The sequence below is a fragment of the Musa acuminata genome, chromosome BXJ2-9, assembly GCF_036884655.1.
Source record: "Musa acuminata AAA Group cultivar baxijiao chromosome BXJ2-9, Cavendish_Baxijiao_AAA, whole genome shotgun sequence".
Classification (NCBI taxonomy): Eukaryota; Viridiplantae; Streptophyta; class Magnoliopsida; order Zingiberales; family Musaceae; genus Musa; species Musa acuminata.
The window spans coordinates 685,886-705,121 of record NC_088346.1 but is presented as its reverse complement, the minus strand read 5'-3'; the positions used below and the strand labels follow the sequence as shown (position 1 = coordinate 705,121).

General features: G+C 38.5%; 2 protein-coding genes across 2 annotated transcripts; both read right to left on the bottom strand.

Moving 5' to 3' along the window:
- Positions 1-818: 818 nt before the first annotated feature.
- LOC135622273 (polyadenylate-binding protein 2-like) lies at positions 819-10,361 on the bottom strand. Its single transcript, XM_065123973.1, has 9 exons — positions 9,818-10,361; positions 7,709-7,827; positions 6,929-7,585; positions 6,758-6,835; positions 6,598-6,687; positions 5,190-5,327; positions 4,042-4,218; positions 3,416-3,613; positions 819-1,235 (listed from the first exon to the last, which is right to left on the bottom strand). The coding sequence occupies exons 1-9, from the start codon at positions 10,062-10,064 to the stop codon at positions 984-986; spliced, it is 1,956 nt and encodes a 651-aa protein (XP_064980045.1). The 5' UTR covers positions 10,065-10,361; the 3' UTR covers positions 819-983.
- Positions 10,362-13,106: 2,745 nt separating this feature from the next.
- On the bottom strand, positions 13,107-18,013 carry LOC135622272 (protein ANTAGONIST OF LIKE HETEROCHROMATIN PROTEIN 1-like). The gene is made up of 2 exons (XM_065123972.1): positions 16,630-18,013; positions 13,107-13,369 (listed from the first exon to the last, which is right to left on the bottom strand). The coding sequence occupies exon 1, from the start codon at positions 17,939-17,941 to the stop codon at positions 16,685-16,687; it is 1,257 nt and encodes a 418-aa protein (XP_064980044.1). The 5' UTR covers positions 17,942-18,013; the 3' UTR covers positions 13,107-13,369; positions 16,630-16,684.
- Between the last annotated feature and the right edge of the window lie 1,223 nt (positions 18,014-19,236).

Below are 19,236 nucleotides of genomic sequence, written 5' to 3'. Positions count from 1 at the left end.
CGTCTGGAAATTTAGGTTCTATATTTAGGTTCTATTTCAGCTGACTCATCAACCACGACACTTTATTTGAACCTGAATGATCTGACGACAAATGCAACCATTTGATTCATTAATCCTTTGATTAAATTAGCTGTGAGAGCAGGTTGGTTTGGTTTCACGGCAAAATGCAGCAACCGTTTGATTTACAAATCCTTTTGATTAGATAAGCCAGGGGAGTAGGCCAGGAGGCCAATGGCAGGTGCTGTGACATCGCCGCCATGGGATTGGTCAGATTCACGCTCAAATCTCAACTGCTGTTACATCGCCGCCTCACATACAAACTGGCATCACACACAACTGAACTGATCGGAAAGATAAATGCAAGGGTTAAATTACCTTTCATCGCCATCATAAGCTGAGCTCATACGAACTACAGATGGAATGATAGATAAATTTCTCCCTCGAGCTTGAGATTAAGCAAACTGATCCCCCGAGGCTCTACGCCCAAGCGGTGAGAACTAGACAGACTACAATCCCCCATTTCTCATTGACCCTCCGTACCACACCAGACTAGCTTTGGTCAGATACATCAGTCCGGTGAACGTGACAGCCTGCAAAGACCAATAAGTAATGGATTCAAAAACACCAGTCCCTTCACAATTAAACAAGCTATGTGAACATCAGCCATACTACTTCTCTGCATGTGCAGCCTACTAAAAGAAACATACATACCTTCTTTGCCGAGCAACATAATCCAACATTTGCTGCATAAGCCACGAAATATTAGTATGATCACCAGCAGATTATAAGCAAAAAAACAATTAATTCCAAATTGCTAGTTAGTCAATGGTCACTTCAAATATTAATTAAGCCACAAATCTGCTAGACAATGACAAGATTCAACTCAAAAATGATCCTTACGAACCTACCCTAAAGAACAAGTTCTCTCTCCAGAACAAAACCAATGTCCACAACAGAACATCCTCAACAAAAGAAAAAACTAGTTATTCAACTTGAAGACCATCATTCAGGGATAATGCTGCCAACTGATCAGCTGGAGCATTCACATGCTGGTGCTGCTGTGCAGCATTCCTCAGGACTTCCATAGCTTCTGCCACTTTTGCTTTCAATGCTTCCGGAGACTCCAACAAATGCAGGACTTCTGTCTGGTCCATCTCCAGAAGCATTCCAGTCACTTTAGCTGAATGATCATGTTCCAGTTGGTCCACCAGTGGGTACAGGCTTTCACCAAGCATCTGGACAAGAAAAACATGTGCTGGTAAGAGCAAATTAAGAGAAACACTACTCAAGATATAGCTGAAAGTTCACAGTTGACCAACTACTTCACAAGTAGGTCCATGTTAGTGAAGACCATCATAGGAACTATGATATGACACCAGAACAAGAAAACCCAAGAGAATTTACAAACAAAAAAAAAGGAGCATGAAACAACATTATTGAGCAAATCAACAAAATGAGAAAATTAAAAAACCATACACGCACAACATATATGTAGCTCCTTTTATGTTTCATCTTCTCAAGCCAACAACCCCTCCAAAAGTTAAGATGTAAGGGTAAAGCATCAAAGGAATATCAGTACATGGTTAAAACAATTGTGAAACTTTTGATATCTTCCAAGCTTTAAATGTGGCTTTCAAAGCTCATATCAGTCTATGGAATAGATGGACCACAAACTGTCTAGTTCAGCCCAAAGACATTGGGGTATAGTAATAATCTCCTGTACATGGTTGAGAATCTGTTCTAAGCAGCAATATCTTGTCAGCGGATGTTTTAACCAGTAAACATCTCGATATGTTTGGTCAAGGTCCAAGTACTACCAATGAAACAGAATTATGAACATGTACCAGGACTTGTATTTAGGTTTACAGTAGTCCGCTTTTGGATTAACCACTCTGCAAAGAACAATCTTAGATTCAATGAAGATATCAATAAGGTCAGAAAAAGCTGATGAATTGCCCACAGATAGAAGGATAAAAAAAATGTAACAAATATTAGAATGCTCAACTTATCGATGGATAAATGTAGCTTTATCCTTCTAACAAATATTTGAAGGATAAAGTAAATAAGCATCAAGCAGTATTTTGGTGACTGAATCGATGGTGAAGAGATCCATAATGAACATGATAAAAGAAGAAATCATAGACCTTCACTTGATGATGCACCAGTGAAGTCATCGGACTCCAAGGGACTCGCCTAGGTGCCCAGGCGAGGTGAGGCCTGAGCGCCTGCCTAATGGTTTGGGTGGGTGTCTTCACTCAGGCGAGGCCCAGGCAAGCGTTGGGCGAGTCGAGCAAATGCTTGGTTCAACTCAGGCCAATTCGAGCTCGAGCTCGAGCCCGAGTTGAACCAAATAACTGTATCTAGTTTGATTGAACCAGTAAAACCCTAAGTCAGACGGGCATAGTGTTTAATTGAGACTTGTCCACGCACAAGGCGTAATGCAGAAACCCTTTCACTCGTTTCTACACGACGACAGAGATCCTCCCATGGACGAACGACGACAGCAATGGCAGCAACAGCATCTTCCTACAGCAGCAGAGAGAACGATAACATCTTCCTCCAATGACGACGATAGCGACGGCATCTTCCTTCGACGACAGCAGCAACAACTACTTCCCCTCCCTCCCCGTATATCTCTCTTTCTCCTCCCTCCAACCTTTGTCGTGTTCACCACAACACTCTGCAACCTCTTCTCTCTTCCCCTCCTTCCCTGTTCACCAATGCCTTCTTCCTCGTTCATGGCAGTCTCTTCCCTCCCCTCCCTCTTCCCTGTTCATCGCTGCCTTCTTCCCCTTTCACCACTGCCTTCTTCCCCATTCACCACAGCCCTCCTAAAGCCTCTTCCCTCTTCCCTCTTCCCCTCCCTCTTCCCCATTCATCGCTGCTTTCTTCCCTTTTCACCACTGTCTTCTTCCCCATTCACCCCAGCCATCCTACAGCCTCTTCCCCTCGCTCGTCCCCGTTCACCACTGCCACTTCATTGCTGTTTGTCAATTTAAACTTAGAATAGCTCCTGCTTTGCTGTTAGTCTTTGTTGTTTGTTTGTTTGTGAGAACAGAAGCTGCTGCCTGCTGTAGTACAGCAGTAGTAAAATGTCGATTATTATTGCTATTTTTGTGGTGATTAGTGTTACTTTTTAGTGTTTTGGATTGTCGTAACAGCTTTAGATGGTGACAAGATTGAAGATTATAAGCTAGATTATAAACAAGATTGAAGTTTGATGTGTTGTTTTTGTTTTATTTTTTATTATTCATGATATATAATTTTTAAATTATAATATTTGAGAGCACCTCGAGCATTTTGAGATCGTTGAGCCTTTTGACGCCTACCACTTTTGACTACACTGGTGCACAAAACCAGATTGTCTAAATTTTACAAAAGATGCACAGAAACATGGTTATTTATGAGCACATACCGTTCTTTGCTGCTCAGGGGTTGCATTAGCAAGGGCTGTAGCCAGCGTACCGGTGGGAATAGGTTGTGAAATGGCAGCCTCTCGTATAGGCAAACTACCCATATCATAAGGTGAGAGCATTCCTCCAGGTGCACCAGGCATAGGAACCTCAGGTATGTTGCGCCCAGGAGGATAGCGAAAGACACGACGTGGAAGCATCTGGAATGGAATAATATCAACAATATTAACAAAGTGAATGAGTCTTGTGAATGGATTTAAACAAGGAAAAACACACCAATAATTGTGTATGCACTTACACATAAAAGAATGATACAATGAGTTGTACTGCACACTGTAAATCATATATTACGATTGCATGGAACAATGACCGTCATACACTCTAGGCATGTTGTTATTCACACTATTTAATCATGCTGTGCCAGAGTTGTCTACCCTATTGGTTAACCTTCAACATGGTTATAATAGCCAATTAGAGCCAGGTGCTTCCCCAGCCTGTCGTAGAATCTATATCAACCACATACTCTGATCAAACCACATCAATGTTACCAACCGTAGAACAATCAAACCTATCAAATGGAGCAGTGGCAAAAGAGAACTATTTTTAAGCACAAGAAGAAATCACAAACCTGCTGCTGAATTAAAGGCATCGGCTGATGTGTTTGTTGCACAGGTCCAGCGCTGGCACGTCTCCCCCCAGGGCGTGTCTGCTGACCTTGTTGGACTAATGGCAAATAGAAATTTGGCATAGGAGCACCCACAGGCCTCATTCCCGGAACATGCTGTTGTGGGAAGCCAAATCCCGGCTGCGAATGAAGATTCTTTTAGGCAACCATGCAACTGACAGTAAGTATTAATTACAAGCCAAATCTTTCAAAGGAACATAAACTTCAAATTTGTTCAACCTGCCCAAAAGCACAAAAACAATGTACTCCATGGAAATTGAGAGTAAAATCTTATGCAAAGGCATGTTGTGTGCATCCATGTTTACAACAATGCAACGTTAATGAAAACAAGCCGACTAGGATTATCAATTGATCATATCCAACTTCAAAAGTTTAGGTACCACTCCATATGTTCCATGACTAACAAAGTAGCAATTCTCAGTTATAGCTTATCTTGCCACTATTCCGCGAGAGTTTTTAGAATTAGCTTCAGAGACCTACTTGGAGTACAACTGATGTATCAATACTAAATATATTGCATTGAAAGTAAGATCACCAGGATTCATTTTCCATAAGTCAAGGTTTCTTTTAAAAAGATTTTGTTACTCTAGATTGTCTAAATTCAAAATGTTTCATAATTCATCACACAGTTTCTTCAACTATTATTCATTAAGCATCCAGTGTATGACACATTAATAAGTTTAGTCATCAAGCATCCCATATAGGAGCGATGGCTCCAAGGGATTAGAATAAATTTTCTTTTGCTGAAACAGAATTTAATGAATGCAGTAGGATTTTAGTCCAATTCTTAAAATAACATCTCAGTCTTAAAAATTCAAACAAAACCCATACTCTTCCTCCATTGAAAGAGTGTAAACCTACTATATGTTATTCTTTCTCTATCTGCAATCAAGATGAGCTTTTATGTTATAACACAACATTATTTTTGAACTACAATTAACCGTGTCCTTGCAGATTAACACTAAATCACATCAGATGTCAGTAAAGAAACCAAATAAATTCATATTTTCATAGGCGTACTCTCAATGTATGCATAATAAATAGAAGATTAAAGATAAAGCCAAAGCAAAATGCTTAAGGAAACATTGTACCTGTGGAGGAATAAGAGCATGCGGAGGTTGACCATAAAAGATTTGTTGTCCCAAACCAGGAGTAGCAGGAGGGTACATAGGCACCCTAGGACCAATGGCAGGTGTCATTGCAACTGGCCGCATCTGTGAAAAATGTGCCTACATTGAACAAGATCAAGCAGACATGTTTTAGTCAATCATGTCAAAATAGTTAATTTCTTAGTCAATCATATCAAAATTGTCAAGTAGAACTATGCAACAGTGTTGAAAACATGACCAATCATCAGGAAATATATGAAATAGACTGAAAATATACATCGAGCAAAAAGTAAACCACCATGGCGACAGCAATTCACAACAAAATCTATATTGCAAGAGAAACATTAAATAAGCAAACCAACAACTGCAAAGAGCCCAGGGAATATATTGTACAGAACCTAGAAAAAATCAAAATCCAGTAGAACTCAGCAAATAAAAGACTAGCTGATTGACAGGCTCCATCCAAACTACCTTAAAGGCTTAAACAATTCACCCAAACCTCAATTGTTACAGCCAAGGCTTCAAGATTCAATCCAAGACCCATACCATTCCTAGCCTCAACAATACAAGTCCTTCATATACCAGTATACTAACTTGCAGAATGCTGGTGTCACAATCAGCAGTCCTTGAACAATTGTTACAGCCAAGGCTTCAAGATCCAATCCAAGCCCCATCCGTTCCTGGCCTGACCAATACATGTCCTTTATAAACCGGTGTACGAACTTGCAGAATGCTGGTGTCACAATCAGCACGGCCCAAAGAGAAAGGAGGAAGAGGAGAATAGCTTCACACGCCATCCAATGAGGCAACAGCAGTGATGATACAAGGAGGAGGCAGCATGGATATTGTAGTAGGTAGACAAGGTGGCAGCGGCATTAGTGGAGGTTGCATCGTCCGAGTGATAGAGAGAAAAGTCTTGTTTAAAGCAAAAAGTTTACTCTTTTCCTTTACCATCTAAAACAGCTAACTTATCAACAACTGTTTTCATCTGTTAAAATTTAAAATATAAATAAAAAACCCCAATTTTGAATTGGAACAAATATAACTGCCCTGTCAGCATGCACCAATCGGTATATACCAATCAAAAAAGTCATTTAAACCATGGGTACAAACTTGATATGGAACTTGTATCTAACATGATCAACCTCATCATCTTCATCTTATTTACAATTATAACATGTAATTTCCTTATCATCCAACATTATAAACCATAAAGCATGGTTGGATCAATATGACTTTGAAGTAGAGGGTAGGGCCACTTGACTTCTATATACAGTATCTAGGTAGTGAAGGCACCAAAATAGCTTTCACATAGCATATGAAAGGCTTGTTTATTAACTGAAAAAGACAGTAGGATAAATTATCTGTGAAATTGCATAAGATAAATTACCTGCAATCTAGCTCTCCTATCTTCTTTCGATTGTGCAAGTGCAACATAGAGTGGTTTTCCATTAATCATCTTCCCATTCATATCTGCAAGCTAATGGAATGGAAAGAATCTTGTCAGTTCCAGAATATTATCCAAATGCTGAAAGAAAGTCTTCACTTACAGCTCGAGCTGCTTCCTCAGGAGTCGAGAAAGCAACAAATCCAGAACCTTTACTTGCACCACTGGGATCCCGCATAATCTGCACAATTGACATATATCAGGGTAACATCTTAGAGAAAAGCTCCATGATTGACAAAAATAAAGCATAATCATGGAAAAAATGCAACAATACCTTGCAAGATGTAATAGTACCATATTCAGAAAACAATTCTTTCAGTGAATCATCTCCGATGTCATCATCTAAATTTTTCAAATATAAGTTGAGTCCTTGATATTTATCTGCTGCTTCCTTAATACTTTGATCGAACCGTCCTTTCAGTTCTCGCTCCCTTTCAGATTTCTTCTGTGCTTTTCCAACATACCACTCCTTCTCATCAAATTTCTGCCCATTGAGTTCCTGAACTGCCTGAGCAGCAGCATCCGTATTTTCAAAATTCACAAATCCAAAGCACTTTGATTTTCCATCCTCCTCCCTCATAACAACAGCACTTGTAATTTTCCCATACTTGCCAAATATTCTCTCTAAATCTTCCTTTGTTGTAGATTCCGATAGGTTTTTGACAAAGACATTATTAAATTTTGCCTTGTCTGCTGAATTTTCCCTTTCTTGTTTACGAAGGAAAGGTCCAACATAAACTGGCTTATCATTGATAAGCATACCATTTAATTTGTTAATTGCATTTTGTGCCGCCTCCTCTTGATCAAACTGAACAAAACCATAGCCTTTTGACTGGCAAGAAGGATCAGTAGCAACCTTGCAAGAAAGTATGTTTCCGAATACAGAGAAGGTATCATACAGTGCTTTGTTGTCTATTGTTTTGTCCAGATTCTGACATGACAAGTAACAAGAAATAATCATTAACAAAAAATTTGATTAATTAAAATAGGAAACTTATAAAGGACTTAGGTTGAAGCAAACCACACTGATAAGAAAAATAAGAAGATGCAATACCTTAATAAATATATTAGCAGCCCCACTTCTACGAGTGCTAGGGTCCCGGTTTGAATACATTATACGAATAGGCTTATTGTTGAGAGGTGTGAAATTCAGCGCATCCAGTGCCCTTGCAGCTGTCAACCACGCAAGAATAACAGGCAACAAACAAATTAGCTAGGCATTATCAAGAAACACTAGGTCTTTCTTTCCTATTTAGATTTCAGGGATGAAGACAAAGGAAAGATTGCACAAACATAAAGCAAGACCAAAGACCACTCATAGAACTCAAGATATAGAAGTAATTGGAAGATCCATTATTAGGAAAGAATTGCAAATATGGTACAGAATATAAATAACAAGATGATCTAGTTGTGCATCTAAGTGACAAGAAGGATTAGTCAACAAGTTAACTATTTTAGGTACTGCAACCTAATAAAATAGGATTTAATATAAAGCAATGTTATTTAACCCACTTCTTAACTCAGTATAGCTACTACCATTAATATATGACACTTGCAACCGTCAGCGCCTCTGTTACATCAATACACAAATACAATAAATCATCATAAGATAATGTATCCATTGAAGGAAATTTCAAAACATGACAAAAACTTAGTAGTGATGTTCCCATAGAGCATTATATATGTTAATAACAAAATGATCAACCAACTTTACAATAATACAATGTTATCAAAAGCTCGGGCCGAATTGAAGAATTACGATGGCCTCTCAGAATCTAGGCAATCAAAGTGAAGCGCATGCCTCACTGAAGCTGGTTGCACTTTTTCACAGAATACCTGAAAGATGAGCTTACAAAAAAAATCTAGAACTAAAATTACTTATCATTCAATATTAAAATAATCAAAGTTGGCTTATTGGCTCAGGCAATAAATCATTATCATATTTGCAAATATGCCATTACACAAATGTGACTAGGTCGATTCTGTCAACAAAAACATATATAGCATAAAACAAATCGAATTTGCATCATTTGGGACAGATAAAGAGTATTTACGGTGGACACTAACAATTGAATATATAAGAGGCTCGCCTTTCATGGGTCTCTCAAAAGGCATATGAGATGGAAGCCTTAAGCATTCCTTGGAGCCATGGAGCTTCAGGTGAAGTTAAACACAAAAAACAAAATGAAGTCTCAGTGCGCCTAAGCGCACCTAGCATGACAAGAACCCAAATTTATGAGCCTGATGCCAAGGAAAACTAGGTACATGCTATAATTTGGTAGCTGAATTATTTTAGTCAGCATTTACAAAGCATTTGGCTCCTACCAAAGAGAATTAGCCAGTCATTTGGTTCTTACCAAAGAGACACAGGGTCGTAAGACTCTATTTCCTGCTTTAAATCTCTACTATCTTTTTGTATCCTCTCCTCTCCATTCTTTCCTCACTCCATTTTTCTCTCTGATTCATCAATTTATTTTGACAACATGTAATTACACCTAATGAAGCCAAAAAAAAAAAAAAAACTAAGAGATACATCTTTAATTGAGGCTTATTCCATTTAATTGACCTTAATCATTTGTGAACATTCAAGATGAGTTAACTAAGCTCAAGGCATGCATCTAATTGTCATAAGTTAGTTATTTAACCTGAACCATCAACATCTTTTTCCTTTGCTTTCATCTTTTATTTTGCATGTTTATTGGCTATCCTACATCTATTTTTCACGTGGAAATCTTATTATTGATTTTCTTCATCTTCAACACAGTTAATTTTGGATCCCTTAAGCATAAAAAACTGTCCATATAGACGTTTTTATGTTTCATGAAACATAAGCTTGTGTTGCTAGAAACATCAACAGTATCATAAAAAGAGTTTTAGAATTCCAGGAAACGTATCCTGACCACATAAAATACTTATCAGTCAGGACCTACGCATCACCCATTCAAACGATATCCAAATTGCAAACCGACATAAAATAAAAATGTCTCATGTTAAACAAACAAGCCGCAAGTCCCCTTCCTAAGGTATTCTTCAACGGAAAAGATCAACGATTCGGCAAACTGTTACTCGTGAAATCTACAAAACCGTCATGAATGAAGGCATCGAATTGAGAGATTATAGACTAAATCTAAAAGCACGGCCAATGGAGAAGCATCCTGCTCACCGTCGACCGGGCTGTTGTAATTGACGTAGGCATAGCCCAGCGAGCGGCGGGTGCCGATGTCGCGGCACACGCGCACAGACACCACTTGCCCAATCTGGCTGAACAGATCATACAGCTGCGAGTCCGTCACGTTCACGTCGAGGTCACCGACGTAGAGCGATGAGGACGGGAACTGGTTTACCCCGGCAGCGCCACCATTGTTGGCCATCCCATTCGGTGGCTGCGGCTGCACTTGAACCTGCGCCATCCCTCAACAAGATACAGTATCTCTTTTTTGCCTTTCTTTCTCTTCCCCTACGAGTCAAACAAAAATAAAAACACAGCAAACCTTCCTCTTTTCTAAGCGATTTCGATGCAAAAATTGTAAGAACAACAATGATTTTGGCAACGAATTTTTAGATTTTTTTTTGTTTTGTTTGGGGATACGTCGATCGGAGAACGGAGAAAAGGGCTAAGGGAAGAGAAGGAAGACGACGGATAGATTGGTAGATAGGTAGAAAGAGAGGAGATTCGGGAGGGCAGCCCCAACTGCGCTTCACTCTCTCTCGCTCGGCCCTTATCCGCGGTTATATCGCCTGGGTGGCGGACAAGAGGAAACCCTAGGTCACTCACGGGTTCATCCTGGCCGTCGGATCCACTTTGTCAGTTTCAAGATCAAATGTCCGGCACCGGATGGGAGAAAGAACCCCGTTTGTCTGCCCCTCGAAGACCATGCATGGTAAAGTTGGCTCGATCGAACCACACAACATTTGGTGTTTAAATTGATTCTCGATTCAGATCTCCCAATTAATTAGTCAACTTATTTTTCATCAACATTTGGTGTAACTGTCATTACTCCAATAACTTTGAGCTTTTTTTGCCTCCTTTCTTTTAAAAGGAAACAAAAAGTATTTTGATGAGAAATCTAACTTCAAGTTCTCGGTTTCCTCTCCTCTCTCATTTTTCTTCTAATTACAATTTAATGGCCCATCGATGTTCCCCCTATATCTCACTCGAGCTTGCTATCGACCAATCGCTTTGATCATCACTAATCACATCATTTTCTTGATGTGTCTATTGATGGAAGAGCGAGTTTGCCAACCAGTCATGTACGCGTCATAATTTTTATGGATATTTGGTGAAACTTGCTTGGTATTTCCAACCGTTGTTTTTATATTTACCCTTTGCCAAACCAAGAATATATAGGTCCCTATCAACATGTGGTTTATGATAAGTGAGCATTTATTGTGAATTAGGTTGGTGTTCAAGTCTGCAATGTGAAGTCTTGATGAGTACAACCCCTTATATTTATAGGATGGATTTTTTTGTTTATATTTGTATTTGAGGTTCTTATGGCATCGTTCGAGAGAAAAGGATAATACCCCTAAAACAGAAACTGAAAGAGAGAGAGAGAGAACGAGGAGTGTATAAATGAAGCGACAAAAAAGAGACAGTGAGGAACTATAAAGGACATTATTAGTAGTCCAAATTGTGATCGAGTTGTAATGCTTGTTGAGTTATCTAAATATGACTAGGAAAGCTTATACATTTCTTTTTTTTTCTTAAAACTATATCTTGAAAATTACTGTGCTCCATTGATAGCACCCCGCAGGAGATGATCAATCATATTATATATATATATATATATATATATATATATATATATATATATATATATATATATATATATATATAATTTAATTGAGAAACAATGATTGTAAATTCAAACTTGTGAAGTTCCATCCACCTGAAGGGCATTTCTCTTGTTACATATTTCCTCATCCTCTATAATTTGGAAGGAACAAAATAATCCTCTAATACGAGAAGCTAATTACATATTACCTTTAATATCCCGATCCCTATATTTTAAAAATTATATTAATATTTTTATAATTAAAAAACTAAATATATAGATCAATTTATCCTAACGTTATCGATTTTACCAACGAATACATAAAAATAAAAGATAAAAAGATAATTTTAATATTTCAGTTGATGATAATAGACGACGTTGGTAGTGGTGGACGATAGCACTACTAGGGTCACGAGTGACTATTGTGGATGAGGAGAGCGACAACGAAATGTGAGAGTTGCTTTGCATCTATATTGGCAACGAGAGGTGAGAGATGCTCTACATTTGCATTGACGTTGATGCAAATGCAAATGGGCCCTCACTTCTCGTCGTCGTTCTCCTTATCCACAATAATCACCCATGACCCCAACAGTACCGTCGTCCGCCACCATCGACACTGTCTGCCCTACCAATTGAAAAATTAAAATTATATTTTTTACTCTTTGTTTTTATATTTCCGTTAGTAAAACCGACGAAATTATAATAAATAGACATATATGTTTCAATTTTGTAATTATCAAAATGTAAATGTAACTTTTTAAAATACAAGGATCGAAATGTCAAAGATAACTAACTAACTAACTATAGTAGGTAATTTGTCATTAGCTCTCGCATTGGTGATAACCCCGACTGTAACATGCAGCGAGACATCTGCGATATTACTGTGTTTCATCACCAACTTTCACGACCCAACTAACAGCCTCATTAGCTAAGTAACTTGGTATACCAGACCTTAAACCACATGACGCAAATACCAGACCTTAAACCACACGAAGCAAAAACCAACACATAAGTCACTTTAGAAAGCCGATCAAACTTGATGTATCAACCAAAATTACCATCCACTTCTGGCACAAGACTAATCATCATACACATAAGATGTGCATAAGCCAACTCTACTATTTCCGCTGTCATTAAATTTTCCTCTGAACAGAAGTCAGAATGTCTTCCATGAAACACAATTCTGAATGATCGGACAATTAGTTGTAATTTCAACTGCAACCGTTGATAAAGATCTATGTTTCTTCTCTCCTTCCCATAAGCAGATTCAGATAGAGCACAGTTTAGTTACAATCTATCTTCATTTCTATCTGTTGTTTCTCTTTAATTTAGATTATGAAAATGTACTTTAACCAGACACTACAAATCCCTACAGGCAAAAATAAAGTCGTACTTGTTTACATTATCAGCGAGAATCTAGAAATTTCATATTTCAGATATAGTTTTAGACAAAGTGCACAATACACAACCCAGAAGAACTTACAACACTCCAGCATTCTTATTCAAGTTTATTATCTCTATCATAGACTCATGATAACGGAAAATATCCATGTGAAGTTCCTTCTCAAAGAGTAGCAGAAAACAGACATACATAAGGACTCAAAATAACTTGATCTGTGAATTTAGTTATATGCTGAGATTTCCAATTGAAATAGAATCAGTCCTTTGTGCCAAACATTTAAAAAAAAAACTTATTGTTTATTTCATGATGGAAAAACAAAGTTTATTCTCATCCTATACAAGGCATCACAAGACTTCTTCTCTAGTTAGGATTAACAGCTAATACAGTTGAAAGTTTGATCTTTTCTGATGGCAAGACTGGAGATCAAAATAATAATATCTTGCTGACGTTGAACTTCAAAGAAGGTAGGCAGCAGTAAGGCTCTTGGGAATAGCTTTAACTTGGGACAGGCTCAGCTACTCTAACTGTAAAATCTCAACTGATAGTGCACTTCAACAGTTAATAGTTGGACTGGAAATTTCTCAGTCATGCAAGAGGAGTGAAGTTAATTAAATAAGTGTTGTTCAGTTTGCAGGTCTAATGGAGAAGCAATTCAATAAAATGAAAAATATTCTTCAAGAGGTAGCACTGACATGGGCAATTGGGGATTAAAGAAAGAGAAATCGGAAAAGATAATGCTTCAATGCTGTAATGGATAACAGACGTATATGAAGCATACATCGTCCATATAGTTGAAGTTGGGTCTGGAAGAAATAATGTTATGGAATGCAGTCTGAGGCCATGTATGCATATATGGTCATATGCCTGCATCTCATATGGCTTCTGTGGCCACAATATCTGTTAATTACATTTCAGAGGCATTTACATGTGGTTGCATATAATACACAACTATGTGACTGCCTTCGCAGTCCATTTAATTGTATGTGATTGTTATATGTGGTCTATGTTTCTCCCTGTGCTATTATGTCTAATAGTACAAAATATTAACAGTATAAGACATAGTACATGTAGTATTTGAATAATCTGTAGCTTTAACTTTGTGCAGCAACATATCACTAAACAGCTTTCCAAGTGTTCTTTGATTGAATTATATATTATTCAAATATTGTAATATCTACACATAGCCATTTGCATATGCATTCACAGAATGCATGTGTGCTATGCAGTGACTTGACCACCTGTATCCAATGGCTTTCTTTAGAACATGGAGACAAAAACGCACAAATTGATGAGTTGCAACACCACCAGTGCTTGTCCCATGTCTCATTGAAAAATGTGGAGGATATGTGTTGGGTCATCAGTAACCAACATAAAACTTATAATCTCATAGGCATGGATCTTAACTGTTTACATTATATGGGCAGGGCAGGCTAAGTCATCATCAAAACTGACATGTGACATCTTCGTGACCTACATGCTCTCGAGTGCAAAGGATGGACTAGGAGACCACTCGGGAGTGACCCCTCATATCAAAATTTGGATGATGGAAAATAGAAAAGAGTTCTCACATTGTTCTAGAGTAGTGAGTATAATCTAAAATCATAGGAAAAGGCTAACAATTTGGAACACGAGAACACTTTTAAGGAAAAGTCTAGCGATGATTGATGCAATGATTTCAACAAAGATTAACATAATTTGTTTATAGCAAACTAAGTGGTAGGGAAAAACGTCAGGAGAATGATAGTCCTAGATATAAAATTTGGTATGTTGAAAATTTTAAACATAAAATATTGTCAATATTATTATAAACAATAATATTAAGGATAATGGTATAGAGACAAAAAGATGGGTATAGAATTACAATTTTAAAATTTGTACAAGGAGAAGTGATATTAAATGTTATATGTTCTTATGTCTCTCAAATAGGCTAGGTGATCAAACACAAAAAGATGTCTTAGAAAAAATTGATAGAATGACTAAAGAAATGCCTCCACTTGAAAAATGCTAGTCATGCTTGATGGATCAGAAAGCTGATTGGTTGAGAAACAAAATATGCAAAAGTCAGTATAGTTTAAATAGGAATACTGAGGATGATGCATGAAAGTTACTAGAAAAGATATTTTAAGTAATTTTTAATTGAAACAAATTAGGTGTCTCCTCAATAAAGAATAAAATGAGAAATTTTCATTTAAGATGATATGAACATATTTGAAGGAGACCTATATGTGCAATGTTAATGAAATGTGAATCAATTAGGAATAGTGGGTGTAAGAAGAGGCAAAATGATACCTAAGAAAACTTTACTAAATTCGATAAAAGATATTTGAATCATATTTTTCATTTCAGATTGGTAAGATCGGTACTGTATTAGTATTACAACATTATTATTTTAAATTTTTTGGAGTGATACCAGGAAAAAATCCATATAGGCGACATAAAATATTTTGGACTTTACAAGTTGTTGGGAACTAAGTTGAATGATTTGGTTAAATGGTAGATAAAGTAATGGAAAAAAATGTTATTTAGGTATGACAAATGATTAAAAGACCAACGTTTGGTGAGATGCTCAGTTACTTGTTGACAAAGAAAAACAAGCCACTTGTGTATTTGACAAATCCAAAGTTCCAAAGAATATAATAAATGGTCATTGACATTTACATCTTGCAGTAAATAATCAAACAATGGTTTTATGGAAGAGATAAAAAAGATTCTGATTTCAAAGGAGGATGATCAAATTCTGTGGACTAATAATAAAGATTTCTCCATCAAGGATGCTTGGAACAAATACAAGTTTGGAAGTTGCTGACTAGAAGAAACTAGTTCAATTAAATCAAAATTAGAAATGACCAATTTTTGGTGCTGAAGAAACTTTATCAATTGCAGACGATGGTTCAAGCTTGATTCAACCTGATTAGTTTACACATGTATCAGGGATTTAGCTTTTTTCTTTGGAGGGTTTTACCATTTTTGGTTATGGGAGTTTATTGTGACATTGTTCTAATATGCTATACGAAGTACTTTGGTAGTTGGTTACCATCACTGTAGTGACAGGTTGAACTTTTGTTGTGAGTCTTGAGCACTGGTCGAGAGATGAACTAATATATATATCATTGTACTTCTTCTGTTTCTTAACAAAATTTCAATCACAGATCCTAGGAAAAATAGCAAAAAAAAAATATTTTAATGCATGAACAATTAAGCATAGCTATAATAGAGGATAAAATGAGTAAAATCATCTTAAGATAGTATGATTGCGTTTTGAGAATATCTGTATATATTTGAGTTAGACGATGTGATGGTCATGAGACAGTATTAGTGGCATGGAGAGAGATTCTAAGAAGACTTTACTATCAACTACAAAAAGAGATTTGCATGCTCTTGATTCAACTAATTTATATTGCCTTCTAAAAACTCAATGACAAAAAAGTTTCATGTACCCGAACTCTAATAGCTGGGACGTTGTCTAGTTGTTGTGTTCATTGTTCCAATATTCTGCTGATAGAAAACATATTATGTATTCTGAACAATGTATCTTAGCTACTTGTTTAACTTTCAACTGCATTGAATTTTGAGAAAGTTTTTCAGTAGAAAGATGTACACCATGTTAAAAAAAAGTCAATTTCCTAATAGCAAAATCACTGCATTAACATTATGGTTTCCTAAAAAATAATACAGTTCTTTCTTCTTTATTATCACTAGAAGCAACAATATTTGTTCACATTTGAAAAAAAAATCAAGAAGCACCAAAATTAAAAACCATAAGATTAAAAAGAATTTAGCAGAGTTAAGACCAGTTACCATAATCCACACCTTCCCTCTTCATCAATAGTCCAATAACTGTACTAATTGTAATTTATGGAATGCCAATTTGTCCTGAATCTCGGGCTGCCCTGGCTCTCACTGCCAACATGCTCCGCAATGTTGAAGCTTTCATCTCACAGTAAAAGTCCTCCAATCCCAAATCTTCCCCATAGTGTTCTAAACCCATATGGTTCTCATTGCTTACATCAGATAGGGCAGAGTAGTCCTCCCTCATCAGCAACACATTGTGAAGAATAGCACAAGTGCCAATGCATGCCACAGCCACCTTAAAATTCTCCTCTTCTCCTAAAGAACTAAGCACGCCCCAATTCCTCATGCTGCAAACCACCCGAAGCACAGGCCGGCACATTGACTGGTGAACGGCATTGAAGTCTTCTTCGCAGGAGCCACGAACTGGATCAGTAAACGGGACCATCAACCAAGGCAACAGAGGGTAGCGGCCATCCCCAACCAAGTACTGTGTTGCTCCCAGCAATTGCCCCTCCTGCACATCCTTATAAAGCGATGAGCACTTGAGAACGCTGGAATCTGTGCGATCCCCTCGAAATCCAGCAGCAATGTGTATGATCCTCGATGAGGAATCGGCCACGATCTGTGCAGCGACGACAGACTGGCCCCGTGCCTCGAAGCGAGTGCAGGCCATGGCACCGCAGCAGTCGGGAAGGCCATGGCCGACTGCCTGGAATCCGGCGGAAACCGTTGTAAGGTCAGATGGAGAGGGAAACGTGAGCCAGAAACGGAAATTGGTGCAGAGCACGCGGCAGAGATGCTTGAAGCAGAAGCGAGCGGCTGACTCGGGCACTCCGAAGCGGTAGGCGAGGTCAGGGTAGGAAGCACCGGAGGCAAGGCGAGAGAGAGCGATGGCAAGGCGGGTGGGGCCCGAAAGGCGGAGGGCAGAGCCAGCGGGGTCGCGGCAGTCGAGAAGGGGATCGAGGAGACCGGAGAGCCACTCGAAGGTGGTGGACGTCATGCGGAAGCATAGCCGGAAGTGGTCGGGGCCGCGGCGTGGGACGTGTAGATCCGGTTGGTGCTGGTGGCGCTTGCGCTTGCGCTTGTGGGGAAGGAAGTGGACGGAGGCGGCGATGTGGGAGGAGGAGGAGAGGAGATGGAGAAGAAGGGAGAGGAGAGGGGCGAGAGGCGTGGGTGGGGAGGAGAAGAGGAATAGAGGGAGGTTGTTCCGATTGGGGACGGAGGCACAAGGGTTGGGATGGGGGAAGGGCAGGGAAAGGAGGAGAAGCGCTTGGGACACAAGGGAGGAGACCAGAGCAGCCAGCTGCTTCGGGTCCATCCCCGGCCTGCGGCTTTTGGTTCGGGTTGGCTAGGGGGAATTGGGCGTGGCTTTGAAGAGAGGGTGGGGGATCGGAGGGTGGTGGGAATTGTTTTCTTTTTTTGCTTTTAATATTTCCTTTTGTTTTTGTTTTGTCTTAAATACTCATTTCGATCGATCATTCGGTGAGACACAAATACTTCCTCGTATGGAAGGAACGTCCCTATTGACGCCTATATTTTTTATTTGATGACCACTGATCCGTATTAGTTGTACACGACAACTGTCGTCGATCATTTAATTTATGCTGACTTTTATTTATTTTCTAAACATAGAAAAAAAATATATCATATGAAATGTTGTGCATGTGGTGATTGACAACTCGGATTCGATCCAAAGTGTGCAAGGTCATCAACGTGACTTCTTGGTCAGAGAAAGTCAACGTTAGGTAGGATCGGGACACCATCTATCGAGCCAATCCAAAAATATAGTTCACGATTGGTTGGCCAAGAGGGTTGGCTTTTATATACACGATCGAAGGTCGATTATACTTAGTATATTAATGGTCGCCAATGCTCCCGGCGACGAGGCTCGTACACTCAACGTAGACATTGATTGACTTGCATGACTTTGTGCCACGTTATGTCACTTTGTGCCTTCATGAGCTACTTTGCATCGTGCGACACCACCCTACACAGCCTTCGGTGGTGTGAGCACAGTCGACTGTCTCGTACGATCTACGTTGGCGATGCGAGTGCAATCAACTATCTTGTACATGTTTGTACTGGCAATGTGGATATAATCGATTATCTCGTATGGTTCCAAGGTGTCACGTCGATATGCTTACGGGTGTCATGTGAATCTCAAGGTGCCACATCGACTATGATCGAATATAGTTAGAATTACGGGGGTGACGTTAGAATATACCTTATCAATCATTAAATGACTTTAATCTTTAAATCGAGTTTGCAATCGAAAGTAATTAATAATATAAAAAAATTCATCAGAGTCCATGCTCTCTAAAATTTTCTTTTACTCGTGTTGTCTTAGTCCACCAGAAATATTCATGTGATTCAAAATATATATATATTCTTTAGATTTAATTTGTGAATGATTATTGCTGGATACGGAAGCAATCGATAAAGAATGTACGGAAGCCATGCTTGGAAGCATGGGCAACTACGGAATAACATATTCCCGATTGATGACTCCTTTTCACTTGGAGTTTACGAGAGCTATAGACGCCACGCTTAGAATCATTTACATTATCATTATTAACGATGTTTGCTATTCATCCTTCTAAACGTGATATTATT